The sequence below is a fragment of the Elaeis guineensis genome, chromosome 15 (genome assembly GCF_000442705.2).
Source record: "Elaeis guineensis isolate ETL-2024a chromosome 15, EG11, whole genome shotgun sequence".
NCBI classification, from domain to species: Eukaryota; Viridiplantae; Streptophyta; class Magnoliopsida; order Arecales; family Arecaceae; genus Elaeis; species Elaeis guineensis.
The window spans coordinates 72,460,547-72,488,399 of NC_026007.2; the positions used below are offsets into that span (position 1 = coordinate 72,460,547).

A 27,853-nucleotide genomic window follows, 5' to 3' on the forward strand; every position below is an offset into this window, starting at 1 on the left:
GGAGGATCCGTAGAACCACAAATTCGGTTGCCACGATGAATACCAAATTGGCAAAATGACTATTAACTCTTTATTATCACAATGGATCTCTTCTATAGAATTTTGGCAGTATACTACACTGACAAAACAATGGATAGATAGAACTCAAGCTTTCTCAGCTCATGCATTGCACAAGCGGAAAACAAATGAGTTACAAGCCAAAAAATTGTGAAGAATTACTCTGTTAGGTATAGTTTTGAAATTATGCATTAATATGCACAGCTACTGTTAGCTTTCTGATGGTTGCAGCTTCTTCTTGACGGCAAGCGCTGCTGCTCTATACCATGCTGCTGCAGCCATTGCTCCAGGATCAGGAACTAAAGATAGAAGATCAGCAGCTATGTAAGTGGACCAGCCAGCCTGCATTTAACATATACGCTCGCATAAATATAATTTATATGTAATCCATGGCATGTACTAAAACTATGTGGACTGCCACATGCACTAATTTTCATCAACCACCATTGTCAGTAAGTGATGCTTTGATAAATGAAATTACAACTTTGTTGGGTGCTTCATTTTGGTTCACCATTATCATAGTTCTGACCTCATTAGTAAATGTATTGGCCAGGTGATTAAAATCACAGGATCAAAACATTGTCTAGGGGTGCAGGCTTGCAATAAGGAGTCATGATGGATGCTACCAAAGTTGAAGTTTGCTGGTGCATCAAAGTGCATACTGAAGTTCATTCACGATGCTCAATGACTGTGCATATAATTCAACAAAATTCAAAAACATAAAGTTAAACATAATTACTTGTGCATGCATATCTTTTGTTGACTCTGCCCCATTCATGGCTGCTTCAGATGACAGGAGAAAGGCTGTTAGAGGATCATCCCCAGCATCCAGCTTCTGTTCATGAAAACATAAAAACAGAAGAAGAAGAAGAAGCATTAGCATGTCACTGAAAAGAAAGTTAAGAAAAAAGAAAAAAAATAAAGCAAATTTTTGCTTACCTCTTTTAGAACTGTTAATGCTGGAATAAAAGCATCCAACATTGTGCGATAGCCTGCACTTGCACCGCCATATTTGCTAACTGCAGTGATTGATGCCTCCAAAGCACTGGCCCCTAGAATGAACAGAAGGGTGGTAACTCCTACCAGTCAACACAGAAGAATATTTCCAATGATACCCATCTTAACTATTAATAAAAATCATCATCTTACATTGTTTTGATGTGATAATTGGGCTTCCCTTCAAGCTTGTGTATGCAGCCTTGCAGAATATGTCATATCTGTCAACCCATAAATCAAAGCATTACTTTTAGGAGATATTAAAATCCTTGATGCCGATGAAACAAGTAGTAGGGAAGCGCTAAATTGTTATTAAAACACCATTATGGTTACTGGGGCTAATAGTAAGGTTATAATTCAAGGTAAGACTGAAGAGGAGATAAGATGGATGAAGTACAAAATCCCACTAGTTCCACCCATCACCCTTCCGATTGAGGCCCCAATCTCATTTACAGTTTCTGCAGCATCATTCAGAGGGTAACTGTAAAGCAAAAACCTCTGGTTAGATAGCGATCAGGAGAACAAAGCCTCATTGGAGTTAACAGATAATCTAGAAATTAAATCATTTGTTATCAAATCATCAACATAAATATGTAGATTTCATAGTATTATGTCTCAAAAAGGAGATATAAATGCATATTAAAGAATGGACCATTATAGAGTGCCCTTCTTGCAGAAAGGACACAGAGTTGTGTAACACCTATTAATTAAGATCAATAGTTTGACTACAAGATAAATATACAAATATTTGATGTACAGTATCATCTCTCAAAAAGGAAATATAAATACATATTAAAGAATGGACCATTATAGAGTGCCCTTCTTGCAGAAAGGACACAGTTGTGTAACATCTATTAATTAAGATCAATAGCTTGACTACAAGATAAATATCCAAATATTTGATGTAATACTCAGACTTGACCCAGACCGATATTCATTAAAGACTGCCTCAGGCCCTTAACCAATAGGTTAAGATGCCGGTGATTGATGTCCCCAGCCTTGTTAATACAAAAAAGGTAGCCCAATACACAAGGCTCCCACCATTACAGGATCAAGGGAGGGTCGGATGTACACAGCCTTAACTCACATGTAAGGCTGCAAATAGGTCGGGTTAATCCATGACCCGATCCGACCCGTTGAGACTCGATTCAAACCATTTTAAAGAACCTATGGAGCTGGGTCGGGTTTTAAAATTGGATCCATTCTATTTTGTAGATCGGGTCTGGTTACTGAATTTTGATCCGATCCAACTTGAGCCGACCCGCTTAGTTTTCTAAAGTTTATTTGGATTTTATGCTCAATGGCCCGACCTAACCCGACTCGACGCAACCCAATCCGTTCACTGTCTTTGGGGTTTAGATTTTCTTAAGACAGGCTTTACAATTTATCTTAATTTGTCTATCAAAAGGAATAACATGTGTTTGCTTTTCCAATATTACTGCTGTGGAAAGAGTTAAACATCCCTTTTGAGTCTAGACAGAGGCTTCAATCATAGAAGAAAAAGCCTAAGCTGCCGTTTTGATAGACTGACCAACAAGCCTTGTCTTATCTCAAGTACGAGCTATCCATGTCACTGGCGAGAAAGTTTTGATCTATGGGCCCATCAATGTTGTATCAATGACTAAAGATCATTCCTTTAAATAAAATAAATACTATTTTGTAACGCAAAAGCATGATGAAGGGAAAAAATATGAAGCATAATTTTTTTATGTTCTTGATCCCTAAAATCTTAGTAGGCTACATACAGATTGTGAAATGCTTTTTGCATGGTTTTCTATGAAGAAAGTATTTTTTACATAGCATTTTATTAGAAAGAAGCATGTCTATTTAGTACTATTCATGTAATTGTGTTGATTATTTGATTAAGATATGATCTACGTAAGGCCACACAAGGGTAAACAAAGATCACTTGCTCTAATATTTTGATTACTCTTCTGAATACTGGGGGAAAATATATAGGTGCTGTACTTGGAGTAAGCTGGTAGCTAGAATGAGTCTTAGAAATCTTTCAAGGGGATGGACAAAAAAGCAGCACTTTAAATTTTACAACATTTTAAATGAGATGGAGAAAGACAATTACCCTTATTGATGGGAGATGCTAGCACAGGTTGTAAAATTCCCTAGACCCGACTTGACCCGGATTTAACTTGGACCCATATTTCATTGGTTGGGGCTGGATTATACATGGACGCAACCCAACCCGATCCGAATGATTCATTGGATTAAGAAATTTGATCATGAATCCAACCCCACTCGACCTGATCTTCTATTGGCCTAGGTTCGAGCCCAACATCAAGACTCGATCAAGAAACCAAGTCGGATCAGAGTCACTCATGACTTGGTTTGACCCGAACCATATGCACCCCAATATGCATGATGAGAGATTGTTTTCATATTTCCAACCCATGATACCTAGGACATGATGGAGCAATCTTACCATTGTGCCAAGGCTCATCCTCTATGTCCTCCACTTTATTGAAAAAATTAATATCTGAATCTTGGCTCACCGTAAATTTATCTAAAAATAAAATAATTCAAAAAGTCATACATCTAAGTTACATGAACTTTGATGGCTAGGATTAATCCTCCAGGGATCACTTTCCTATTAAAGTATATTTATTTTCTCATCTAACAATTGTTGGCCATCTAAATGCATTACATGCTAGTTCAAGGATATATCTTTGGAAGTAGATGCTACTTTGGTGAAAGTTTTTCATCATTAATTAGACAAATTGAAGTTAAATGTATAAGTAGAACAAGCAATTGGTAATGTATAATAAATTTAATCTTCCAAAAAGCAAAAATGGGTGGCTGAAGAATTTATGTTACATCATCAGAGTATGTACCAAAATAGTTTGCAAAAAACTTGGACATTTGAAAATGCAATTTGTGTCATGACTAGGGGTGCAAACGAGTCAAGCTGCTCACAAGCTACTCGAGCTGAACTTAAGTTCAAGTTTCACTCAACTTGGTTATTATCAAACTTCAGTAGCAAGATACTCAGCTCAAAAGCTCGTGAGCCTGTTCAAGTTTATCTATATTTTTAATAATATTTATAATATATATTAATATATATTATTAGTAGGCTAAGACTTGATTTTAAGCTCAAACTCGAGCCAAGAATGGTTCGATTGATATTCGAGTCGAGTCAATCTCGAGTTTTGCCTATCTTTCATCGAGCCGAGCTTGAGTTCGAGATATTAAGACTTAATCAATCTCGAGCCGAGTTTTGGATCCGAGTATTTTGAATCGAGTTAAGCTCAAGCTTTTAGATACTCGACTCGACTCAGCTCGGCTCGGCTCGATTGCACCCCTAATCATGGTTGTATGCTAGGGCTTTGAAATCAGCAAAAGAAAGCATGGCATGGATAACATGCATTTATCAAGCATGAATTGATGTATCAAATGAGATGGTTTACTCTAGGGTTCATATGAAAAATGTTAAGTGATCTATTTTTACCACTTTTTCATGTCTTCAAGAACAGCCGTAGCACCTCTATGCATCTGTAAAAGACATGCATAGCCTAATCACAAACCATATAACATGAATCACAGTAATATGAACTTCAATCACATGACTTAATAATGAACTCACAATAGTTCCACAATCACCATCACCAACTTTACTATCCCACTCATTTAACTTGTCCCGAAGATTAATTATTTCATCTGCAGCTGCTTGAATAGCAACCTCCAAAATGCAGCCTTGTTCACTTAGCTCTTGTGGTTGAATGATCATCTGCTAAAGAATCGATAAGTTGATATACCCAAAAAGTAGCTGTCTAGAGCAACATGAAATGGATAACATGACCATAATAATATATAAATACCTTGATGCAGAAAAATCTTTCAGTAAAGCAAGGTTGAAGCTACTTAGCATCAAACATTAGTTTTCATCATTGGCATACAAGAAAAAGAAAAAATAAAGTCAACATTTCATAACCTTCATCCTAATCAAGAACTTTTGTTGATTTTATAAGTACCCATTGCGGTCCTGAAATCTTTTTTTCTTAGAAAGAGAGAGAGAGAGAGAGATAGAGAGAGAGAGAAATGGATTTCAATTGTTGATCATTATGTCTTCCCAAGAGAGATTTTGAATTCCTTTTGTTCTTTGCAAGACCAAATTGTAAATTGAATTTTAAGAATCTTGAGAATGGACATCTCATCTCATTCAATTCTCAGAGGTCTCTCTTTTTATCTGGTTATATAAAGGAAATGTTGTTTTCTAATATAACACTAAACAACACCCAACAGAAGTCATTGTTTTACCCAGTCAGAAAACATGAATCAATAAAAACAAAGAATCCCTCATCATCCCACTTAAATGATTCACCAGACAATTTGCAGTCAATACACAAGCAGATCATTCGTTCTTTATGCATGAGTCGTATCTCTTGTCAAATAAACCATTCATCAACATGTTCTTTCTTTCTATTTTATATTTAAGAAATGCTGCCTTGTGATATTATAAGATAAAATATAAAGTCAAAGTTGGTACAGGGTCACCTCGAATCAACAACAACATTGCTCATCATCTCATTTTTCATTTAAGACTTTACCAATTCATTTCTCTAAATAAATGAGATAGCATCACCCATTGATGATCATTCTGATTTCCAAATACATGTGCTGACATCAAGAATATATGCTTCCTCTACAGATTATCCCATCATCTAAAAGTTGCCCATCATTCTGACTGAAGTTTATGGTGCATGTTAAAGGAACTTTCTAGAAACTTAAAAATAACCACTCATATTTTCTATAAAAAATATTTACATAGTAAGAGCTATATTGTATAACAATCTGAAGACTAGAGATCAATTGAAAAGCAAAAAATGTTAGGAAGAACAGAACTAGAAGATTTCTGTTTTAGCAAAAGAAACGCAAAAAAATAGAAGAATATAAGAAAAAATACTTTGAAAAAAAGGTTCAGAAACATCCAAAAAGGAAGTACGAAAAATTTTATCCAAAGTCTTATCCAGAAAAGGATAAGGACAAAACCTCCAATAAAATCTCCAACTTTCAACAAATGCAAGCAAAAGAGAAATTATGCCAACAAATGCAGCAAAAAGGATATTAAAAGAACAATCCAGGAGATATCTGAAAAAAAAGGATTTGGATAAAATAAGAGAAATTAGACGACCTCATTAGTAGTCTGAAACTAGACTCAAAGGATGAGTAAAATGAAATACAATGGTGTTCATGTGGTGATGAATACTCTAATAAAGATGAAACTAGTGATAATGAAATCCTAGTATTGTCTAACGAAGAGCAATTTATTATTAATATGATCGATTCTTTGAAAAACCTAGAGGACAGAATAGATGAGCCTGCAAAGTTCTTTACCTGGTAAAAGGCCAAGAGGTATAGACCCTTCAAGGCTCTGAAGAAAAACAAGATTTCAATGCTCCAGATGAAATTTTCCCAAGACTACGAAAGACTAAGCAAAAAGAAAGAAAAACTAGCTTAAAAAACAAACTCCGATGGAAAAAGAAATGTAAATATTAAAAGAAAAAGTAAGATTGTTAGAAAATCATGAATGAAAATACTTTTAAAAAAAGGCTCAGAAACATCCAAAAAGGAAGTACGAAAAATTTTATCCAAAGTCTTGTCCAAAAAAAGGATAAGGACAAAACCTCCAATAAAATCTCCAACTTTCAACAAATGCAAGCAAAAGAGACATTATGCTAACCAATGCACCAAAAAGGATATTAAAAGAAAAATCCAGGAGATATCCGAAAAAAGGATTTGGATGAAATAAGAGAAAATTAGACGACCTCATTAGTAGTCTGAAACTAGACTCAAAGGATGAGTAAAATGAAATACAAGGGTGTTCATGTGGTGATGAATACTCTAATAAAGATGAAACTAGTGATAATGAAATCCTAGTATTGTCTAACGAAGAGCAATTTATTATTAATATGATCGATTCTTGAAAAACCTAGAGGACAGAATAGATGAGCCTGCAAAGTTCTTTACCTGGTAAAAGGCCAAGAGGTATAGACCCTTCAAGGCTCTGAAGAAAAACAAGATTTCAATGCCCTAGATGAAATTTTCCAAAGACTAGGAAAGACTAAGAAAAAAGAAAGAAAAACTAGCTTAAAAAACAAACTCTGATGAAAAAAGAAATATAAATATTAAAAGGAAAAGTAAGATTGTTAGAAAATCACGAATGAAATATTTCTGCCGTAGACTAATTTTGTAATTCTGTACATAGATGAGGTATTAACATTCTCAAAAAATCTGGATCAACATTGGAAGCATCCAAATATCTTTTTATAAAATAATGATTAGAAATGGATTAGTCGTATCCACAAGAAAAATAAATTATTTCAAACAGAAATTCAATTCCTGCAATTCAAAATAAAATATGATCAAATTTTCTCCAATTAATGGAGTCATTCAACTTGCAGATAAATTTTTTAATAAAATTAAAGATAAAAAATAATTACAAAGAATTCTAGGATGTCTTCACTATGTGTCAGACTTTTGCATGAATATCTTGTCAAAAATGGAAAAATCCTAATGGATTGGTTGAAGAAGAATCCACCAGCGTGGAACAAAACAACATTCTCAAAAGCCCAGCATCTTCCATGTACTATTTTTGTGTGATGATCTTTCGATGAAACTATGAATTCCGAAGATTTTCTTTTTAAGCCCAGCATCTTCTATACATACATATATCCACGATATTCTCTACTGGTGTGAACCCTAATAGCATTTGCAGCAAAAAAATAAAGCTCCATTAGTAATTTTTTTCTCACCAACAAATCATGACATGATATTAGTTCTTCAGTGGAACAACTAATTAAGCAGATCCATCAACTGTCAATCAAGATCCTTGGTTTGTTTTGGTTAAAAGTCCAGAGAACATTTGGGTCTACAGAAATTTCTAAATTTATGTCAGTAGATTTTAATCTATAGAAAGCTTGACAAACTAAAACTTTAACATATCTTTCTTTAAAAAATGTCACTGATCAAAAACACAAACTTCTACAACATCAAATGCATTACACCAAGTTAAGTGCCTTCACCTAAAATTATCACACAATTTTTCATAATTGTTACGAAGTAATTAAAGACTAAAGGGCTAACAGAAATGTAGAAACCAAAGCAAGTACCACTCAATGACGAAAAATAGTTACTCATTCTATAAGGTGGAAACCAGCAGTGCTAAAATGGGGTTATCTCTGACCTCATTACTCCTTGATGAACAAGGTGGTGGCACTGGAACAGGAATTTTAGCTGGTGGGCGATCACCTACAGATTAAGAAAAAAAATTGTTAAACAAGGACCAGATCCTCAAGAACTCTTTTTAGAACAATATAAAAAAACTGAATTAATATACTTCAGGTTTTGGAATTTGTATGAGCAGGTACAAAAGTTTAATGCAAAAGAACTGAAGAAGGTTTTCATACCTATGATGTCGAAATGACTTCTCATTTCTCTCAATATAAAGCTAGGATTTTGTTGGTGGAACAAGAAGAGTTGAAAAAGCCGTTGGTTAAAATTTAGAAATGCATTATTTGAACGAACAGTGATAAAAAAGGTAGAAAATCTACATCAACCATGATACTTAAGAGTCAAGACACCTTACTATATTATCAAGCTAAAAGCATCATAAAAGCGTACAAAAAGCAAAGCATAAAAAAGCATATTTTAAGCCCTTTAATCTCAAAGAACGTCAAACCATACATCATACACACACACACACACACACACACACAGACCTAATTCACAAGTTTTATTTCATTTATGGAGTTTGAGAATGTCATACAATGAGCTCTCGACATGATGTCAAACCATGAGATTGATGCCAACTTCCTGGTAGCAATGCATGCACACAGAACTAAGACATCACTCATGTGATTTCCTATCATGATCAAGACTGTTGTTATACCATTGGACAACCAGTAAGATCTTCCACACTACAAATTTACAGTTGGTAGGACTCTGCACCTAATCGTACATTATATATCCATGCACAAACTATACCATATATCTACACCACCACGCATGCACGCACGCACACACACAGTTTCCCTATTGATATTTCTTACCTTCGGCACCAACAGGCCAGTATGGAGCTTTAGTTGGGGCATCCAGACGCTGCAAAATTGTAGGACCCGACTTCATAACAGTTATGGAGAAACCTGCAAAAACAATTCATGACAGCCAGCAAGACTAAGGTATGTTCACCAAAGCTTCTTGCATTAACTAACCTGCCATATCAAGAGAAGTCATAAAAGATCCAGTATAAACTCTGTCAACAGCCAGTCCATGCTCCAGTTGTAGCTCTGGAACTGCCTTTTGAGCTGCAATCATCAGATCCATTATGGGAGTGGCACCTAATCTGTATTATAACAAATTAAATCAAACAATGGTTTCATGTGTCTTGTCTTCTTACTGCATTTTATAATCAACGATGTTAAGATGCCCACCTAATCAATAAGCCACAGATAAGGCCAAAGGAATGAATATTATTACGTTATACTTGTTAGAGAGTGTCCTAAAACAATGAAGGCGTGAGAATTGTACACAAAAAGGGTTTAATTCACTGATATTCAAATATCATCACTACCATGAAAAAAATTCATTTGAACTTGTCAATGCTATTATTTCATTGAGGAACCTTGTTTTTGTTACTTAGAAAATGTAAAACCATTCAAAAGTCAAGGTTTAGTAATTTTGCAATGAAGTATATATTTAAAAAGCATATTGGCCCCATGCATATTATACCTATCCTAACAGAGTAATGAATAAAGATATCAATTTGAGGATGCATAAAAATACTTCTTGACAGTAGTAAATTTATCTTACCAGATATTATATTGATCATTCTTAATCACACTAAAACTATGTTTTATTTGGAGTAATATATTTTCAACAACTCCCAAAGCACTGATCATGCAGTCACTTGCTGTAACCAGTTGATACCATGGCCGTGATAAATTAACAACATAACGAAGATAACCTATTATTGCAGGACAAGGGAGTCTATTATGACAAAGTGGAAGTCAATATACATTTGCTTGCCAATATAGAAGATTCTGGCAACTAATTTTCCACCCAATATTCTTGAAATAATTTTTTCCTTAATTATAAAAAATTCTCATAGCATGCTCTCCTAGCAATAAGATTTTTATATTTTTCATAACTTGATATTGGTGAAAATATGTGATAACTTGTTATTCCTTGTAGGTGCTAGCTATGCTCCCCATTTAAGTGTAGTCATGGCCCCTTGTTCGTAAAACTAATCTAAAATTAAATGTACAAATATAGGAATCATAAAAAAAGTATTTACCCATTAATCATTAGAACAACTCTGCTCCCCCTGGTGATAGGAACATACTGAATTTCCTGCAAGGAATTGAAACAATTTGAACGTAGAAGATGGTAGATTTTTGTGGAAGTAGAAAAATATTTCTATTAATGCATCCCATTTAGATAATAGGAACTCTTGACATAAGCTGTCACTAGAAGTATCGCCATTTGAATATATAAGTTAAAGATGCAGTGCAATTATAAAGAAACTCTAAATGAATAACACAATTATAGATAGAAACAATAAGGATAACATCAGTTTAGAAGTTCCCAAGAGCTGAAACAATTGTTTAATTGCAATAGAAGCACAAGGCATTGAACAACAGCACTTTTCATCCACACAATAACTGTACGTGTGAAAATAATTCGTAGACTAGCAAACCTTACCACGCAACAAGAAGGCTGAAGTTCAACTGATTCATTTATATATACAATCTACATATGTAAATGAAGAAAATTACCTATCCCTGGAATTGGACACTATAGACTTAGTGATAATTGTAAAAGGAAATATGATAATTGACAGTCTGATACACAACTTAGAATCTTCCATAAAAAATCTGTTTGAAAAATAAGAGGGGAAATCAGATATGGTATTCTGCCAAATAGAGCCCAAGAAAATGTGCATAGGAAAGCAGGCATTGCAACTGACTAAGATGAGCCATCATTAGCACCTAACACTCTTAGACTTAGGGAAAAACAAAAAAAGGGAGAAAAACAAAAAGTTTGATATTGGTCTAAGAATCTTTGTGGAGAAGTCTATGATGGAAAAACTAGCGGAAAAAGGAACAGATACAATATTCTGTGAATAGCACCCAAGGAAACATGTACTGCAATGCAGATGTTGCATCAGAATATTTTACTGTACAATCAAACACTTTGAAGTTTATTGACAAGGGGAAAAAATCAAACAAAATCTGATAATGGGCTTGGAATCTCCTGAATGAAGTCTGTGCTGGAAAAATTAGATCAAGAAATCAGATTTTGTAACCAACAAATAGCACCAAGAAAATGTGCAGTAAAACCAGGCATAGCATCTTAATATAGAATCGCCAATGGAACCTTCTTCTGACATTTAGGCACAGTCACCAACTTCAATTTTTTGCAAGAGCACCTCCTCAGATAAATGACAATTCAGGCCGTCCACCAGTTAGCATTAATTCTTGCTCCCAGTTACAAACCACAGAGAAAGACACTTCTTCATAGAATTTTTTTTCCACTGAGGCAAAATTATAAATTAGTATACAAGAATTAAAATTCTAGCTCACATCATTTTAGAATGTAATATGTTATTTTAATGCATGATTATGATCCAAGACATGACAACCTAAATGTCTAGAGATTTAGGTTCACAAATTTACATCTCTCAATTTCTTTCCGAACTAGTCTGCACTCTTTGCAAAAGGATTGAGGTTTCAATCACCAAAATCAATAATGGATATCCCATATGAGGATCCACACCATTGATTATGATCTACATATGAAAAGCTACTTTTAAACCAAGAATCAAATCTTTGAGGTCATTTGCCTATGCATCAAGTAGTCCAAAAAAATATTGTTTTAAAGCGGTTTGATAGATGTTTTGAATGATTTATTGTTTGGAAGCATCCAAATCTACTGAAATTTGGTAAATACATGTTTTATGAGGTGTAAATCATAGCCAGTGATGAGGATTTCTAATTTATATATTCTATGATACAGTCTGGAACACACACTACCACAATGCTGAAATTTGTGCCCTTTCGCTGTATGTATAGGACCAAGTTTTGCCAAACCTGTACCGGAGGGGAGAGAGAGGGAGAGGGGAGGAGAGGAAGAGAGGGGGGGAGGGGCCCTCTAAACCCTAAGCGAGAGAGAGAGAGAGAGAGAGAGAGAGAGGAGAGGGAGAGGGAGGGAGCTTACCAATGAGAGGGAGCAAGCAACATCTAAATCAAAACCCTCGAATGGTAGAGAAAGGATCACAAGAGTTTGGGGCTAAACCGCTGACCATCTCAAAATTTGAGCTGAACCATGCTGAACTGATCAGCCTGGTGTACTATGCCCTGAACACATGGTTTTTGACTCTTAACGGTTGAGGGTTTAGCCCTTCCAGAAGGAGAGTACATACTCCTTTCTTTAAACCCAATATACCAATGTTATCAAAACTGACCTCTGCAGCAAGCTGCTGTTGGGTACTTGATCTCTTAAGCAGCACCTGCTTAAACATTTAGCTGCCATTGACCCTGCTTAACTGTCCAAAATCCAAAATGCTTTAGCTAAAAACCATTTGAATGATTGGCAAGCATTTCTTCTAAAAATTTTGCATCTGTAATGTTGAATATTTTTGATTAAACATCCAATCAACTAATCAAAAATTTCCAATGTCCAATAACCCATAACTCAAGTCCAGTCATTATGGGATATTTACATGGAATTCAGTTGTTTTTTCCTTCAAAGTAATGAGTCTCATTTGACTTCCATGAAGACCCACAAGTCCTTAAACATCACAAAGGACCCTAGATTCTATAAATGCTCCCTATGTATAACTCTCTTTTGATATAATAAAGTTTGATATACAATTTAGATTGCTAATTATTCTTATTTCTTCCACATAATGTTGATTCGGGTTTTTTTTTTTTTTTATTATTATTTTTTTTTTTATGGTCATGTTCAAGCTGATAATAGCTTGTGTTAAACTAGATAAATGGCATACCAATTGTTATTTGGTAAAAGCTATCCTTGCATAAGATAAATTTCTTTAAATGTGGAGAATTTTGCATCTTATTAGTATCTGTGACATGAGGAGCCATTAGTGCGTAGCAGTTTCAAGCAATAAGTTTGGAGTCATAAATCTATCCCCTGGTTTTCAACCTTAGGATAGATATATGGTAAAATAAATTGGTTGGATCCTTTCAAATTTACCATAACATAGTTCTATTATTAAGTAGGTTCATGATTTCCAATAGATTCAAGCATGTATTGTTAACCCCATTTAGACCAGGGAACTTCTGATTAAGAGATTTTATATAAGTGCTAACTAAGATTGAATAACAAGTATGTTAACATAAACATAACTTTATCGCATAAGTTTAGATCTGCTTATCATGCTTTGATTAAAGCAAAAGCATTTAATATCATGTTTGCAATTTAAGTTAGACATAAGTTTTAATCCAATGGATTTGGAATAGAAGGGAATTTATATCATATTCCACTATTTTGTTTCTTAATTTTTTAAGAATTCATTACCATTGTTGGACACAGTTGTCATGGTTAGTGAATTTAATTTGATATGCATCATTTTTTATTTCGATATGCATAAATTTTATTAATGAAATCCATGTAATTCACAAGGACAATTTTAATATCAAGGAATATAATCTTGTATTCAAGGAACAACATCATTCATACTTAAATGAAGTTTATAGTTTCAATATCAATTAATAAAGTCTACAAAACATGAGCATGAACATAAAGGTTTATCTACATCCAGATTTATACCTTTCAAACATGAAACTTGTTCATACAAACTTGGGTTTCAGTTGTAATTCCAAATTTCAATATGAATAATTTCACTTATCAATTTCACAAAATCTTATAGTTAAGTGAATTTAAGTCCATGTAGGATCTGAATTATAGGGAGATCCCAGAACTTTTACACAAATGACTCAATAGAAATTTTCAGAATGACCCTCATACAAATTCCAACAAATGTATTAATTCACATTATATTAACTTTAGAATACATTATTCTTACATATAGCTTTTCTAGATCTCAATTGAATTTGAGTTTCAAAAAAAAAAAACTTTAGAATGAACAGAAATGAAATTTCACACAAGAATTTAAGTGATAATTTTATTTTAAATTGGATTTATATATGTAGATTCTCCAATATAAAATAGATGTCGAACTGTAAGCCCTTATCCTCCAAATGTTTCTTTCATAAAGAATTTGATCTTTTTATTTGCTCATCAATCAATAGTACACGTCATCCACAGAATAACATGCATCGAGACACATATTCCTAAATATTAGCAGTAATTTCACTGAGACTTAGTGTAAATATATATAAATTACTGTCGACCTTTGGTGCAAGTCACTCATGATTTAGAATCCACTTGTCCTGTAACGAATCCTAACACCTGTAAATTCTCTAATATAATATCCTTGATGGTTTCAATATATTGTTTATACATACCCTTCCCTTATAAAACCCTCCAAGCTCTCCCCTTTCTTGGTATCCTACCATAAGCTTTCTCCTGGTCAATAGAACTGCATCCAGATTCTTCCCTCTTGTTTATATATATATATATATATATATATATATATATATATATATATATATATAAATTGCCCGAGTAAAAAGATTGCTTCCACTTTTAAACTCTTGGGAACAACGAAAATCTGAATCTCTTAGATTGTCATCATTTTTCTAATATTTGTTCAATTGTCCTTTCTCACAACTTAATAAAGTTGCACATATGTTTAATTTCTTGGTAATTAAAGCAATTTACATATCCCTTTAATTTTTATACATGGTTACCACAGTACTTGTCCTTCAATAATTTGGCATTTCCTTAGCAAGCCAAGTTAGCCAATATCTCCCATAACTTTCCAAACCTCAATCTGTATATCATCTGACCCTACTCTCTAACCCTTTTAAATTCTTTCGAAAACCATCTCCATTTCAGTTTTATGCAAAGAGAAACTACAAAATTCCTTAACTTTGCCTCTACAATACAAATATCTCTAGTAGAATCCTCATTGAAAAACTTTTGAAAATAACATCTTCATCCTTCACCTTAATTCACTCTTTCTATCGAGATTTTATCATACCTCATTTAACAAACTAGGTACTCCTTAACTATGCCTCTTTCATCAAGATCCTATTGTCCTTACTGTTAACTCATATCATAATCTGCATCATTAAATTTTGTTTGAACCTAGCCAATTACAGATATCACCATGTAAAACATAAAAATAAAAAAAAAAAAAAAATATATATATATATATATATATAAATATTATAATATATATTAAATCATAAGATTTTGCCAACATATTGGTTCAGATTTTATGCAAAAACAAATATCTTTCTTATACTACTCTAGGCACCCTAATTGATGCCTTATGCAACCCAATGTCTTGGACAATTACAGGATTCAGAGTTTGAAATAAATGGAAGGTGGCCAGAGTGTTCTTATATCCTCCATATCAAGACTTGAAACTAACAACACCTTTCAGGAACCATACCAACTTAGGATGACATGATGAACAAAGATCAAGAACCCAACTTATGCTGGCATTTAGTTGATGAAAATAAACTTGCTTAGTTTGCATGAATGTGCTCAGCTGATAAGTTGGAGGACTTACATTCGAATAATTAAATAAAAAATCTTACTTGAGAATGGAAAAAACAGAATCTGTCACAGGAAGCAAAATAATGAACTAAAGAAACTTAAATATCGGTCACATGAAGCATACCTTGGACAGTATCTGCTTAAGAACATGAGATACCACAACACCAACAGGCTGGAGGTCAGCAACAGCAGCCCCAGGCTCACCATGCTGAAAAAATGAACAGCAAAATTAGGCCTCTTAAGTCCAGAATTGTATATAAAAAAACAAAAAAAACAAAAATGCCCATATGATTTGATCCATATTTCCAGCAGAAATACAGGACAATGACAAAGTAATGAAACAACATACACCAATTCAGAAAACAAGAAAAGTATACGAGTGACAGTATACAAATACAAAATATGTTGAAGTCCACTTACAATTCCAAGACCAAGCTCCATCAGTCCTGGACCTAAACGATCAGATGTCACCTGGCCAGGCAGCGTACATACTGACAAGGCAACTCCCATTGTTCCCACCATTTCAGATGCGCGCTTTGCCTCTGTAGCAACATCAGCAAGGGACAGACCAGCATCCGCAGCTGCCCCAGCAACCTATCAATTAGGGAAACATAAGTTTGAAAGTATGAATAAAAGAAAAAGACCAAAAATATATTTTTCAAAGGATTTCCTAAAATATCTAATAAGTGACCTCGGAAATTTTAAGTATATGTTTGTTAACTACCTTGAGAATGTGACAATTGTAATGTTAATCATGTGACATGGCTATATAATCCTCTAAGGGGGATCCATACTTTTTCTTAGTAGCATATTCTGAGCATTCTTACTCCTCTTGGATTCAATATGAAATGACAAAGCGTCAAATTAATGTACTGTCATGAATTAAACATCTCCACATAGCATGCCATCTCATCCATATTGGGTATAACAAGGATGAATTGAATATAAATTTTACACAAGGTTCGCAGACTCAGTACCAGAACCCGTGCCGGTTGCTGGTCGGTATGGTACTATACCATATTGATAATAAAAAAATCAAAAAAAATCTCACCCAACAGCACAAAAAAAAAAGAAAAAAAAAGAAAACAAACCCCAAACCAGACCAAACCGCCTGGTATCGGACGATTCAGGCCGATACCATACCAAACCGACCGGTTTGGTCCGGTTTAGATTATTTTCCAAAAATCCGATCTGAACTGGACCTGTTCTCCATCGGTTCGGGCCGGTACACAATACCATCATGATTTTACATCTAGAAAATAAAGATGCATCTGGTTGAAACTGTTTCAGTGCAGTCATAATGTTACTAGCATGCACTAAGGCAGTTAGCATGTCATCAGGCCTTAACAGAATACAATGGACATTAGTATTAAACCCAACTTAATTGTTTTTTTCTTGCAACCCATATGCTTTCATCATTAGTTAGTAGACGATGATTGCTTGCAACAATAGAAGAAAATAAGGTGGTGCACTTATCTGGAGTGTCCATGCACTTCCTTATCACTAGTTTCTTTATTCTTTCCTTTCCCTTGCTTAAGTTCAGCTATTATATTTCCGTTTTCTACAGCTTTAAGGCTGAGCTGAACCAGCATACGCTAGTTCTAATAAGCCTTTAAAGGCTGATATACAAGGAGGGTGATATTCAAATTTGAGTTTCAAGAATCTTTGTTAATCTAGAATTCTTCTGCTCAAGATATTGTTGTGAATTAGATTAGCCGTCCCCTCTATAAAGGAAGTCAGAAATTCAAGCTCTCATCCTGTTTGCCATCTCTCTCAACCTCATAGAAAACAGCATTTATCACTAACCTTACACAGAGCTCCTCATCATTTAACCCAACCCCCCACCTCCCACCCCCAACATTTTCCATATTATTGCAGCAAGTGAGAATGAGAATAAGAGTGAATCTAGGTACCAATGGTCCGCTCAGAAAGTAATAAGTGGGAGAGCATGGGACGTGCCCCAATGAGATAAGATTACACCCACTGGATAATCCTATAGTTAAATTAATGGTTTTCTTTAAGCAAAATATTAAATATGTGTAGGTTAATGTGCAAACATTAAGCACTGAATCAGATTAATAGAAAAAGCATTAGCTAATGGTGTAAGTATTCAAGAGCTCAGAAATTACCCAATAGTAAGAGCTGCTATAACTTTTAGTGTAGTGGCTCAGGAACCAACAGTAGGAGATTCATGAAACCATACCTTTTCATGTCCCTTAATTATAGTAAATGATTCATACCAAGGTTTGTCATACCGTGCCGAACCGGCCGGTCCACCCCATATCGTACCGGACTGGCGGGAAACCAGCACGATTCGGCCGGTAAATTCGGTACACCGGCGGTACAGAAAGAAAAAAGAAAAAAAGTGAAAAAGAGAGAGAGAGGAGAGGGAGGGAGGTGGGAGCCGTCGGAGACTGACGGTGGCCGGTTACGGCCGTCGGAGGGCTTTCGAGCCCTGTATCGCCCGATAGGGCTTCAAAAGAGTGAGAAAGAGAGAGAGAGAGCACTCGGGGGAGAGGGACCTACCGGACGGACGGCGCCTCCGTCGCGAGGCCCCCGGTGGCCGATGAGCTGACGCCGACGGCCTGAGGGCGGTCGAGCGGGCGGAGCCCCTCCACGGCTCCACCCCCTTCTTTTTCAAAACAGATGGTCGTCTGTTTCAATTTTTTTTTTTTTTTGATTTTAAACTCATGAAGTCGGCAATCCAGTTGCCGACTTAAGGGATTTTTTAAAAAAAAAATAAAAACCGTGAAGCCGGCAAACTATTTGCCGACTTCACTTAAAACTATGTTTTTAAAAAAAACTCACGAAATAGGGGCGACGCCCCCGTTTCATGCCAGCGGCGCTGCGCGCATGGACTGCGCCCTCCGACGGCCACAGCGGCCAACCGAAGGCCGTGCGGCGGCCCCGTCGGCTCCTTCCCCTCCCTCTTTTTCTTTCTTCCTCCTCTCTCTCTCTCTCTTTTTCTTCTTTCGATTCGGATCCGCTTGCCTTCGTCGGTTCGGTACGGTACAAAACCATACCGAACCGTACTACGGCCGGCGGTACCGGATCAACATACCTTGATTCATACCAAATAGCAAATTGGCATTTATATTTTCCCATCAGGGTCACATGTTCTAGCTAGTGCTTCAAACATCATGCATCGGAACTTGTAAACACCATCTTCCTCTTACTTTTGCTTCAAACTTGTAGACATAGAATGAGTTTTACATCACCATCCACCTCTCTTACTTCATCGCCCTAAATGCCATGATGCTATAACATTATTGTGTATCAAGACATCACTCTATTGCCCTAAATACCATCATGCCACTACAACATTCTCATGAGTCATTCATTGTATTAGCTGACAAGAATGTGCTCACTGATCGATGTACTGGATCTTGACCGGTCCAGTAATAACGGGCATAAAGGAAGACCATAGAAGTAACTTGATTTGGGGATTTGCTTGTTTTGTCCTTTTTCATTTAATTGTTCAGGAATATGGCTTAGATTAGGAGTCAGATTACCATAATTTAAGTGGAGATTTGATCTGTTTCGAGCAAAGATAATCATTGTTGAATGTCTTGTATCTTCATCAAGGCGCATGGCTTATAGATTGCATCAAAGGTAAAGGTAATGACACATCTTGCAAGAGATGACCCAAACTACATCTTAATTTTTGAATTCTTGCAACACTGACACCACAGACTAAACATCTTTAGCCATGAAAGCATGTTTTCAGACATCAGGATGGTGTGCATAAAGGCGGCTTATTATTAGCTTTGCTTTCCAACTCCTCAAGTATGGACTGCATAGAAGCAGATTATTAGCAAACAACTTTGTCTTGAGCAAAAGCCCATGCAACATGCCCACATTCAAAGACTCTCTCAAATGATTTCTGGATATGAAATTGATCATATAAAGCATTCATATAAAAAAATTATACCATGATAAAATTATGGAGAAACAAATCAGGAAATTCCTATAATTACTATTAAAAAAATTGCCATGGTCATGCAGCTGATGCCAGCAGCCCGTATAAGATGTATGTTGCTGGATGCATTGTTTTTAGTATCTTTCACGTGATGACTGATACACATATATGATTAAGCTTTCAGGCTTCCCAAAATAGAAAATAAAATAATTTGGATAATATTTATATGGAAACCAACTTAAAATTTTATTGTCAGCAAACAATAAGGATAATGTAAATTTGTTCAGAATCAACACACGGTATCCTACAAAAGATAACTGCCACAGCTCATACAAATGAGATGGAGCAGGGGGAAAAAAAACCTTGCTAACAAGAACCGTCCCTGCCAAACCTCTTCGTCCAGCTACACCTCTAGGTGGTGGAAGGGCACAGTCATCTCCAACAATAACCATCTGCAGAAATCAAAACTTCTGGAATTTGTTGAGGCCATCTCTAAGATTATATAAGCTTACTGAAAATAACAGACAATTTCATACCTCTACTTTATAGCCTTCGGATTTAGCTTGCTCAGCTGCCAGACCAAAATTAAGCCGATCGCCTGTATAATTCTGTCAATGTGCAAAATGCAGTCCTCTTAGAAGGAACATCATGGTAAAGAAAAAAGCACAATATTAATTAAGGTGGTCAAAATGAGTAACTAATCACTCTGTATTCTTCTTCCATTCAAAGAATAAATTAAAAGACTGAAATTTAAATGACATGCGGAAATCCAAATAAAGGACAAATCAAACCACTGAAAGGCATCAAGATATGAAAGATTATCAAGTTTTCATTTACAGATATGCTAATATGGTGACATCTATTGTGATTTGTAATCAAGGTGATACTGCAGTACCATGACTATTAGAAGGCATCCCTTAGGACCTGTGACAGCTCGAATGCCCTATAAGATTAGATCAAGTTAGTCTAACTTGCAGCAAACAAGAAAAATGAGGTAAATTGTGCCAAAAGAAATCATACAGCTAAGATAGAATCAACAGGTGGAGAAGTGAAAACATCGCCACAAATGGCTGCTGTGAGCATCCCTGCCCCAACATATCCAGAGTGAGCAGGTTCATGGCCACTTCCACCCCCTGTAAGGAAGGCAGTATCATTGATATAAATAGCAAGCTATATGTTAAATGATGTCACTAATAGTCATAAAACTGGAGTCAGGACATCTAGGTGGCCTAAAGTATTAGACAAAGAAAGTATGTATTCAAGCTTAACAGTATCATCCATACACAAGAATATCAAGTTAGCAGAGAAAATTACATGCAGGTTACAAAGACTGCATGTTCTTGATAATCACGTTGGAAAAAATATATGATAGAAAGGTAAATTTAATTCAATATATTATGATTTAAAAGAATTATACTCGGTTTGTGATTCTGGTAGTGCGTACTTGAAATTTTTGGCTATGTCTAATAAAATATTACATATACAAATGCAATATCAATGAAGATGCCTATATACTATAAAACAGGTGCATATATGTATATGTGTTGAAACAAGGGCCAACATCAAACTAATAGCCAAGAGATACCTTGAAGTTAATGTCATTATCATTAATCTGTAGAATAATATGGAATGCTAGACATTTCTAGTAGAGTTAAAGGTTTGATGCAAGGTGAATGAGGTTGAGAAGTTTTTAGCGCATCGAGCAGTCATCACACTATAGAATGTGTTTGGTTCGCAACCAAACTTGGACTCATAATGGATTGGAATGAAAATTGAAATGGCCATATTCCCCAATGCATTTGGTTTGTGACTGGAATTAGAATTGAAATCAAAATGAGATTTGAATATTGGGAGAGTCAAGATTAGATTTTGGGAGATTGGGGCATTTTTATTCCTCCTTGAGATCGAAATGGGAATGGGATCCCCCCAACCAAACAACTAGAATGGGGGTCACACATTCCCGTTCCCATTCAAGAGCCCGACTCCACCCAACCAAACATGCCCTAAGAGTCTATGGATAGTTTCACTGAACAATACTAAGGATGATACATGGTACACCATACCAATCGGTACTAGTATGTACCGAATGTACCACATCATATCTTGTATTGATGACACTCATGATACGATGTGTTGGCTCATATCGTTACATGTTAGGCATTATCCAGAGATTCAGGTCCCAACGAGACATCGGGATGGGATACCATCCCATGTGTTGGGACAAAGCAGTCCCGCTGGCATCCCAGCATCTCAATCGGGACGTCTTGGGACATTCTCTGTCCCAAGTGTCGAGATAGGATGGGACAACGACACATCATATTCCATGAAAAAATCAGGACAATCCTGTCCCACAAGATTTAAAACCTTGGGATTACCATACCATGCTGATATCAAATTGGTACGTAGGGCCGAGGGCATATCGGATGTCAATACATCGAACCGACCCCATACTTGGCATATTGATATTGTACTAGGACAGTACCGATACAAGGTCCAGTGTCGAGATGGTAAAATTTGAAAATGTTAAATCATAGTTCACCATCCCGATATAAATACCATCCTATTACAATGTCAGTATGCAATATGGTTTGATAAGGTTCGGCATACCAAATGTTGGTATGATAAAATTCGGCATACCGAGTATTGGTATAGTATGATACTCTCGATAGTTGATATGGTACGATACGATACGATACCAACTAGTATGGCAAACCTTGCACTAAATTATATATAGATACCAAGAGAACCATCAAAGAGAGGAGATATGGAGGCTGATATGTGCTATAACTAAGGTAGGCAATAGTAGACTTTTATTTCAAGATAACCTCCATATAGCCAATTAAGATGATCTAGACATGCATAGAAAATAGCACAATAAGTAGGGATTAGTAAATAATGGCATTAGACAAAAAATTTAGGTCCCACCAAAACAAGAAGTGGGATTGTGCTAGATATCGGTTTTCTCTTGAATTAGGACATCCTAATCATCCCAATTGCAACTTGGCACTTAGATATGCACCAAGACGGTCAAAAAGGATTGGGTGGACCAAGATACAATTTTTTTTGTTTTTATTCTTGTTGTTGTTGACTATTTCAGTCCAACCCAAATAGTATCATCCCATCCTAAAACTATGCCATCCTAGGAGCAAAGCAAGGCAATGCTTGATACCAGAATTTGAACCCTTGCATGAGATTGTTTCAAACTAAGCAACTTTCCTATGCAGCTCTTCTTCCTTTAGCCACACTCGATGAAGCAATGTAAATTTGCCTCTACTTCAACCCTTCTTGTTTTTGTTCTTTGAGCTTATGCTCCAAGATTTTAAAGAACTAAGACCATAGCAGTCCTTACGATCGAAGATTATATTTAAGTATACTAAGCAAAATGGTTGGAGGATATGTTAAACTCTTTAAGATAAAAGGATCAAAATACCAAAGAAGAAGAAAAGATGGTTATACTAATGCATAGCATACTTTGAATCAAGAGTTTAAATATTGGTACCCCATCTTAGTTTGTGCTTGGGATGATACAAGATTAGGATGAGATGGTGCAACTTCGACCAAGATGTGCCGTCTTGATATCAAACCCATATCGGCACCATGCAGGTACAATATCGGTATGCCCAATATGGGGGTTGGTTCGACAATCAAGACTTAGCATGCCTTTTGTAATAAATCTCAATTCCGTATCAATACGACATGGTAAAGCTGGTACCGGACTGTAAACACCGGTTTGGCAAACCTTGATTGGGACTAACCAAAAAAATTAATAACAACAAGAATAAAAAGAAAAAAGATTGTATCTTTGTTCGTGTTGATGATCTCATTGTGTCTCAAGTGTTAAAATGCAACTAGATTGATAAGGAGAACCAATTCAAGAGAGAGCTAGTGCCCTACACCCATCCCAACCCTATTTCCCTACCAGGATGGTAGGGTAACGAGCATACCATTGCATTCTGATAGAATGTAAATCCTTGCTCCAAAACTATCTTTGTTCCTTCATGTTTCCATTTTTGTGAATTTACATATAAATATGCTTTTTTTTGTAATTGTACAACACAGCATGCTTAATTGACATATATCATGACTACCATTACCTCAGCATCCTTAATAAGAATGTATGGATAAATTGGATAAAAAGATGAGTAAGAAGCATGTAATATATCGTCATAGTTATAACCATACATTCAAATGGCTTTAGATCTTACAGGATTGGGTCAAGATGCCTTACAATATTTAAAATAATTCCAAATCTGTTTGCTAGATCATATCCATGATCAATGGGGCAAATCTATAGGAGGGCAAAAAAGAAAATATAAAATTAGAGGGAAAGGGGAAATTCATTCCAGCAAGATATTTTGAAACATTAAATTACAACGTGTTCACTCTCTTTTGAACTCTAAAATCCAATACCACCATGGCCAATCCCAAGCATAGATAAGAAAGATGGAAGGTTGACATTATGTCCATAGCTAATTGTGAAAAAAATGCAAACTGCGCAATCCATTAAACAAAATAATGGGGAGATATGAAGCATGTAGAATTAAAGCTGCTTGAATGGCATGGAGAAGTACCTCTAGGGCATTGTATGCCCAACACATACCTTGGAGTGTTAAGGGAGTATTTACATAGAACATCCACAAGGCATATCATATTATATAGCTAGGGAAGTTAGGCACTTAAGAGGGTTCAAGAAATCAATGTGGTGGAAATGAGAATTTTAAGATTGATCCATGGCATAACTATAAAGGACAGACTGAGAAATGAATATATTATAGGAGATGTAAGAGTTGCATGAATTAAAGACAAAATGATAGAAAATCAATTTAGATGATATGAACATGTATCAAAAAGAGATGAGGGGACTCCAACAAAGAGAGGTATGCTAATTTGTGGAATGGTTGCAAGAAAATGAATCAAATACCTCAAGTACATGGATGGGGGTTTTGTGAAAAGGGATGGAGAAGCTTGGAATAACATTAGAGGAGGCCCAAAATAGGAAAACTTGATGAACAAGGATCCAAAAAGCAGATACAACTAGTTAGGAAAAGGCTACATGACTATGGTTATGGTTGAACTCTAAAATCCCCTCAAAATCCCTGTCTCTAATAGTCCAAGATTTTCTTAAATTTCCTACTAAAGCAAAAGCAAGAAAGAACAATGCAATCATACAACAACCAAAAAGGGAATGTTGTGTCTATTGGTGTTTGGGACTAGGAGATCAGCTTTTTGCACCTTTCAAGGGCCAATCCCATCCGAAATATAGTCAACTCTCAAGAATCTGATCTCTTGTTTGGCCCTTCTCTTTTCTCTCTTTTATCAAAATGTGGGGCCCTCACTTGTAGTGATCATTGATATCAAGTACTCTCCAAGTTGCAAACTTCCACAGCTTACAAAGGGGTACAACATAAGCCTAGGATCTACCATTACTTAAAACATGGGATGTTAGACCAAGGACATGAAAGCTAATCTATTCTGGAACTTCCACCAAGACGATTTAAGCTTATAAATAATCCCAAAATCAACTAGACCTGATTTTAGACCCCTCTACTGAAAATTAGAGCCTAAACTCAAATTAAGGCCTTCTTGCCTCCATCTTTTCCACTTGGTAACACGTGAGGTATGCATAAGCTGTTTGATTCACATACTGGCAATAAGAATTGAACTATCCAAATAATAATTGATAGGGACAAACTTTTAGAATGAATACATACCTAAGGCATGACAAACATGAGGAGAAATGGTGGTCTATAAGGATGTTGTCAAGAAACTGATGAAAGAATTGGGATGCTCCTCCTGATATTAAAGATGGCATCGTAGGATTTCACTCAGTCTAGATTAACAGTCACCAAAGCTGATTGTTAAAAGCAAACTGAAGTGTACTTGTGCGTTGCAAAGTGGACAAAGGGAGATAGCCAAACTGGTAATCGATCATGTCTAGTTGGGAGTGTTACTAGGTGTCATATTTGATCCCTGGCTAATAAGAACGAGAAAGTTGAGTCATGCATAAAATTTAGGGCTTTGTTGTACTATACATGAGATGTATAGTGTAAGAAACAAAAAAGATACTCTCCTAGATGGTTTTCTTCAATGAGTAAGATAGAAAAGTGTTACTGGACAAGGTGGGCTTATAGAGTCACCACATGCTACCATTTGTTGGGAAAGCCTAAGATAAATGAATTAGAGGCAACGAGATAATTGAAAGAATAAGGAAGAGAATAGAGACATAAGGGACATCTCCGGTGACATATATACCATGGAGAAGATGCTGTACATGGGATATTTCTGTTGTAGTACATTTTCTCGAGGTTTTTTCTTGTATTTTGTCACTGCTATCAAAGCTTGTACTTTTTTGTGTAGATTTTTAGGGTTATATTTTTTTTTCATTCTTTGTAGATTAGAAAGGAAACATGTTTGTATCCATACCACAAACAATAATGAAGGAGTCCAAAATGTTTATGTTTCCACACAGCATAATCTCTTAAAGCTTTCAAAACCATCGGTATGTAATCAGGTTTAAGCTCAGTGGTTTGCATACTTTTACTATGCTCAGCATATATGACCATCAGCATGCATCAAAGTTTTGTAAAAGATCTATTACCACAGATAAAAAATAGAATAGGGAATTGCCGAGAAGAAAGAAACTTTGATTGCAAATCCACACACCAGATACAACTGCAACCTTGTCGTTAGTTGTGGTTGAGACATCAGCACGCAATACAACCTTGATCTGCACTTCAATACAAGATTTCCTTTCAAGATATGACTATATACCCATAAGATGATCACTTAAAATTGGCACATATGTCATACAACCGTCACCTGCGGGAAGCCATCCAAGTACTGCAAACCAGGATAAGTTTCAACAAGGCCCTCAATGAACTCAGTCACCACATCTGCACTCACAGGAGTCAAAACTTACTCCATAATCCCCACCTAAAAGGTATTTCGTACAACAAGTTTATGCAATTAAAATGCCAACAGAGGAAAAGGTCAATCAATCTCCACATGACATTCCCCTAAAGTTTAATACATCATCATACTCAAAGCAATCCTCATTTAAGTTGGTATTTGATGATAAAGTATGAAGCAATCAAAGCATGATAACAATAAAAATAGGGTGCAAATTTTAACCAAAAATAACGCGAAATCTTCATAATAAAAGAGAAGAAAAACAGATCTAAAGAATTTTGAGGGACCAATAAGCAAAATCTCTAGAAAAAGAATCAAAGAAAAAAAGCAGGACAACCAATCTCTACTCACCATTATCCATAATCCAACATCGCAAGAAAGATTTCCATGAAACAACATATAGTAAAAGAAAAGAAAAGAAACAATGAGCATTTGATAGATGGACACCTTCAAGTACAGGTTGGAGAATGATTAATCTCCAAACAGCACTATCCACAATATAGAGTGGCGGGAAGTCCTTCCAAGAAACAATATACAGTAAAAGACAAGGCGAACTCCCCGGAAAAAGAATTAGAGTTCGAGAAATGAGAACAGCACGCAAAATCTCCAGAAAAGAATCAAAATAAAACGAAGTTTCAAGAAAATTGTTGGAGAACAGCCAAACCCCTCTCGATACCATCCACAATCTAAAACAGACTTCCAAGGAATAATATATAGTGCTAGAAAAAAAAATAAAAATTCAATCGAGCATTTGATCGATGGGCCCAGTATGCAAAAGTCTCCAAAAAAAAAAAAAAAATCAAAACCAAAAGAACTGATTATTGAGGGATAACCCATTTCCACCCAACATTATCCACAACACGAAAGACTTCCATGGATCACTAAATAACAAAGATATCCAATGAACTTTCTATAGTTGACACGGACACAAAGAGAACCACAAATCCGACGCCTACGACCACTTGAATCAGATCAGACAAGCAACAACCGCAAGAAATCGCCAAGAAACACAAGAGCTCACGAATCGAACTCGTAATAACAGGAAAAATCAAGAAAGCACTAGGGTTCGCAAAGAAATAATCGGGGCAAACCGTTAGGATCGTTGATGAGCTTCTTGCCCGACATGGTGGAGAATCCGAATGAGAATCGCGGGCGGTCCTCTTCGATCAGGCGAGGCCTCCGAGCATTCCACCTCGAGGGATCGGAGATTCCAAGGGGTTTCCCTTCCTCGATCGCTCGGCGAGAGGAAACCCTAGTGTTCGAGAAGGGGGGGGAGAGAGAGAGAGAGAGAGAGGGAGGGGGGGGGGAGTT

At 35.9% G+C, this 27,853-nt stretch overlaps 1 protein-coding gene across 3 annotated transcripts; it reads right to left on the reverse strand.

Annotated features, from left to right (window-relative positions):
* Window positions 1-47: 47 nt before the first annotated feature.
* LOC105058673 (putative 3,4-dihydroxy-2-butanone kinase) lies at window positions 48-27,853 on the reverse strand. Of its 3 annotated transcripts, XM_010941671.4 has the most exons (21): window positions 27,634-27,842; window positions 26,453-26,526; window positions 26,297-26,360; window positions 20,654-20,766; window positions 20,529-20,576; window positions 20,170-20,241; window positions 19,996-20,085; window positions 16,135-16,308; window positions 15,839-15,922; window positions 10,358-10,413; window positions 9,276-9,406; window positions 9,114-9,206; window positions 8,249-8,313; window positions 4,884-4,922; window positions 4,649-4,792; window positions 4,514-4,557; window positions 1,451-1,534; window positions 1,207-1,274; window positions 997-1,109; window positions 797-892; window positions 48-399 (listed from the first exon to the last, which is right to left on the reverse strand). In XM_010941671.4, exons 1-21 carry the CDS (start codon window positions 27,665-27,667, stop codon window positions 268-270), a joined length of 1,818 nt encoding a protein of 605 aa, XP_010939973.1. In that variant the 5' UTR covers window positions 27,668-27,842; the 3' UTR covers window positions 48-267. The 3 variants fall into 3 exon arrangements, with proteins under 3 accessions (XP_010939973.1, XP_010939975.1, XP_010939976.1); XM_010941673.3 differs by lacking the exon at window positions 4,884-4,922 and having other exon boundaries at window positions 27,634-27,853; XM_010941674.3 differs by lacking the exons at window positions 20,529-20,576; window positions 20,654-20,766 and having other exon boundaries at window positions 27,634-27,853.

What these genes read in the sequence shown, in the direction of transcription:
- LOC105058673 (XM_010941671.4), bottom strand. Translation starts at nt 27,667, where the DNA reads ATGTCGGGCAAGAAGCTCATCAACGATCCTAACG. An exon ending in GTTGTTCTAATGATTAATGG is followed by an intron (nt 9,407 to 10,357) that starts GTAAATACTTTT and finishes GTTATAATACAG; the next exon opens with ATTAGGTGCCACTCCCATAA. An exon ending in CATTAACAGTTCTAAAAGAG is followed by an intron (nt 893 to 996) that starts GTAAGCAAAAAT and finishes TTTCATGAACAG; the next exon opens with AAGCTGGATGCTGGGGATGA.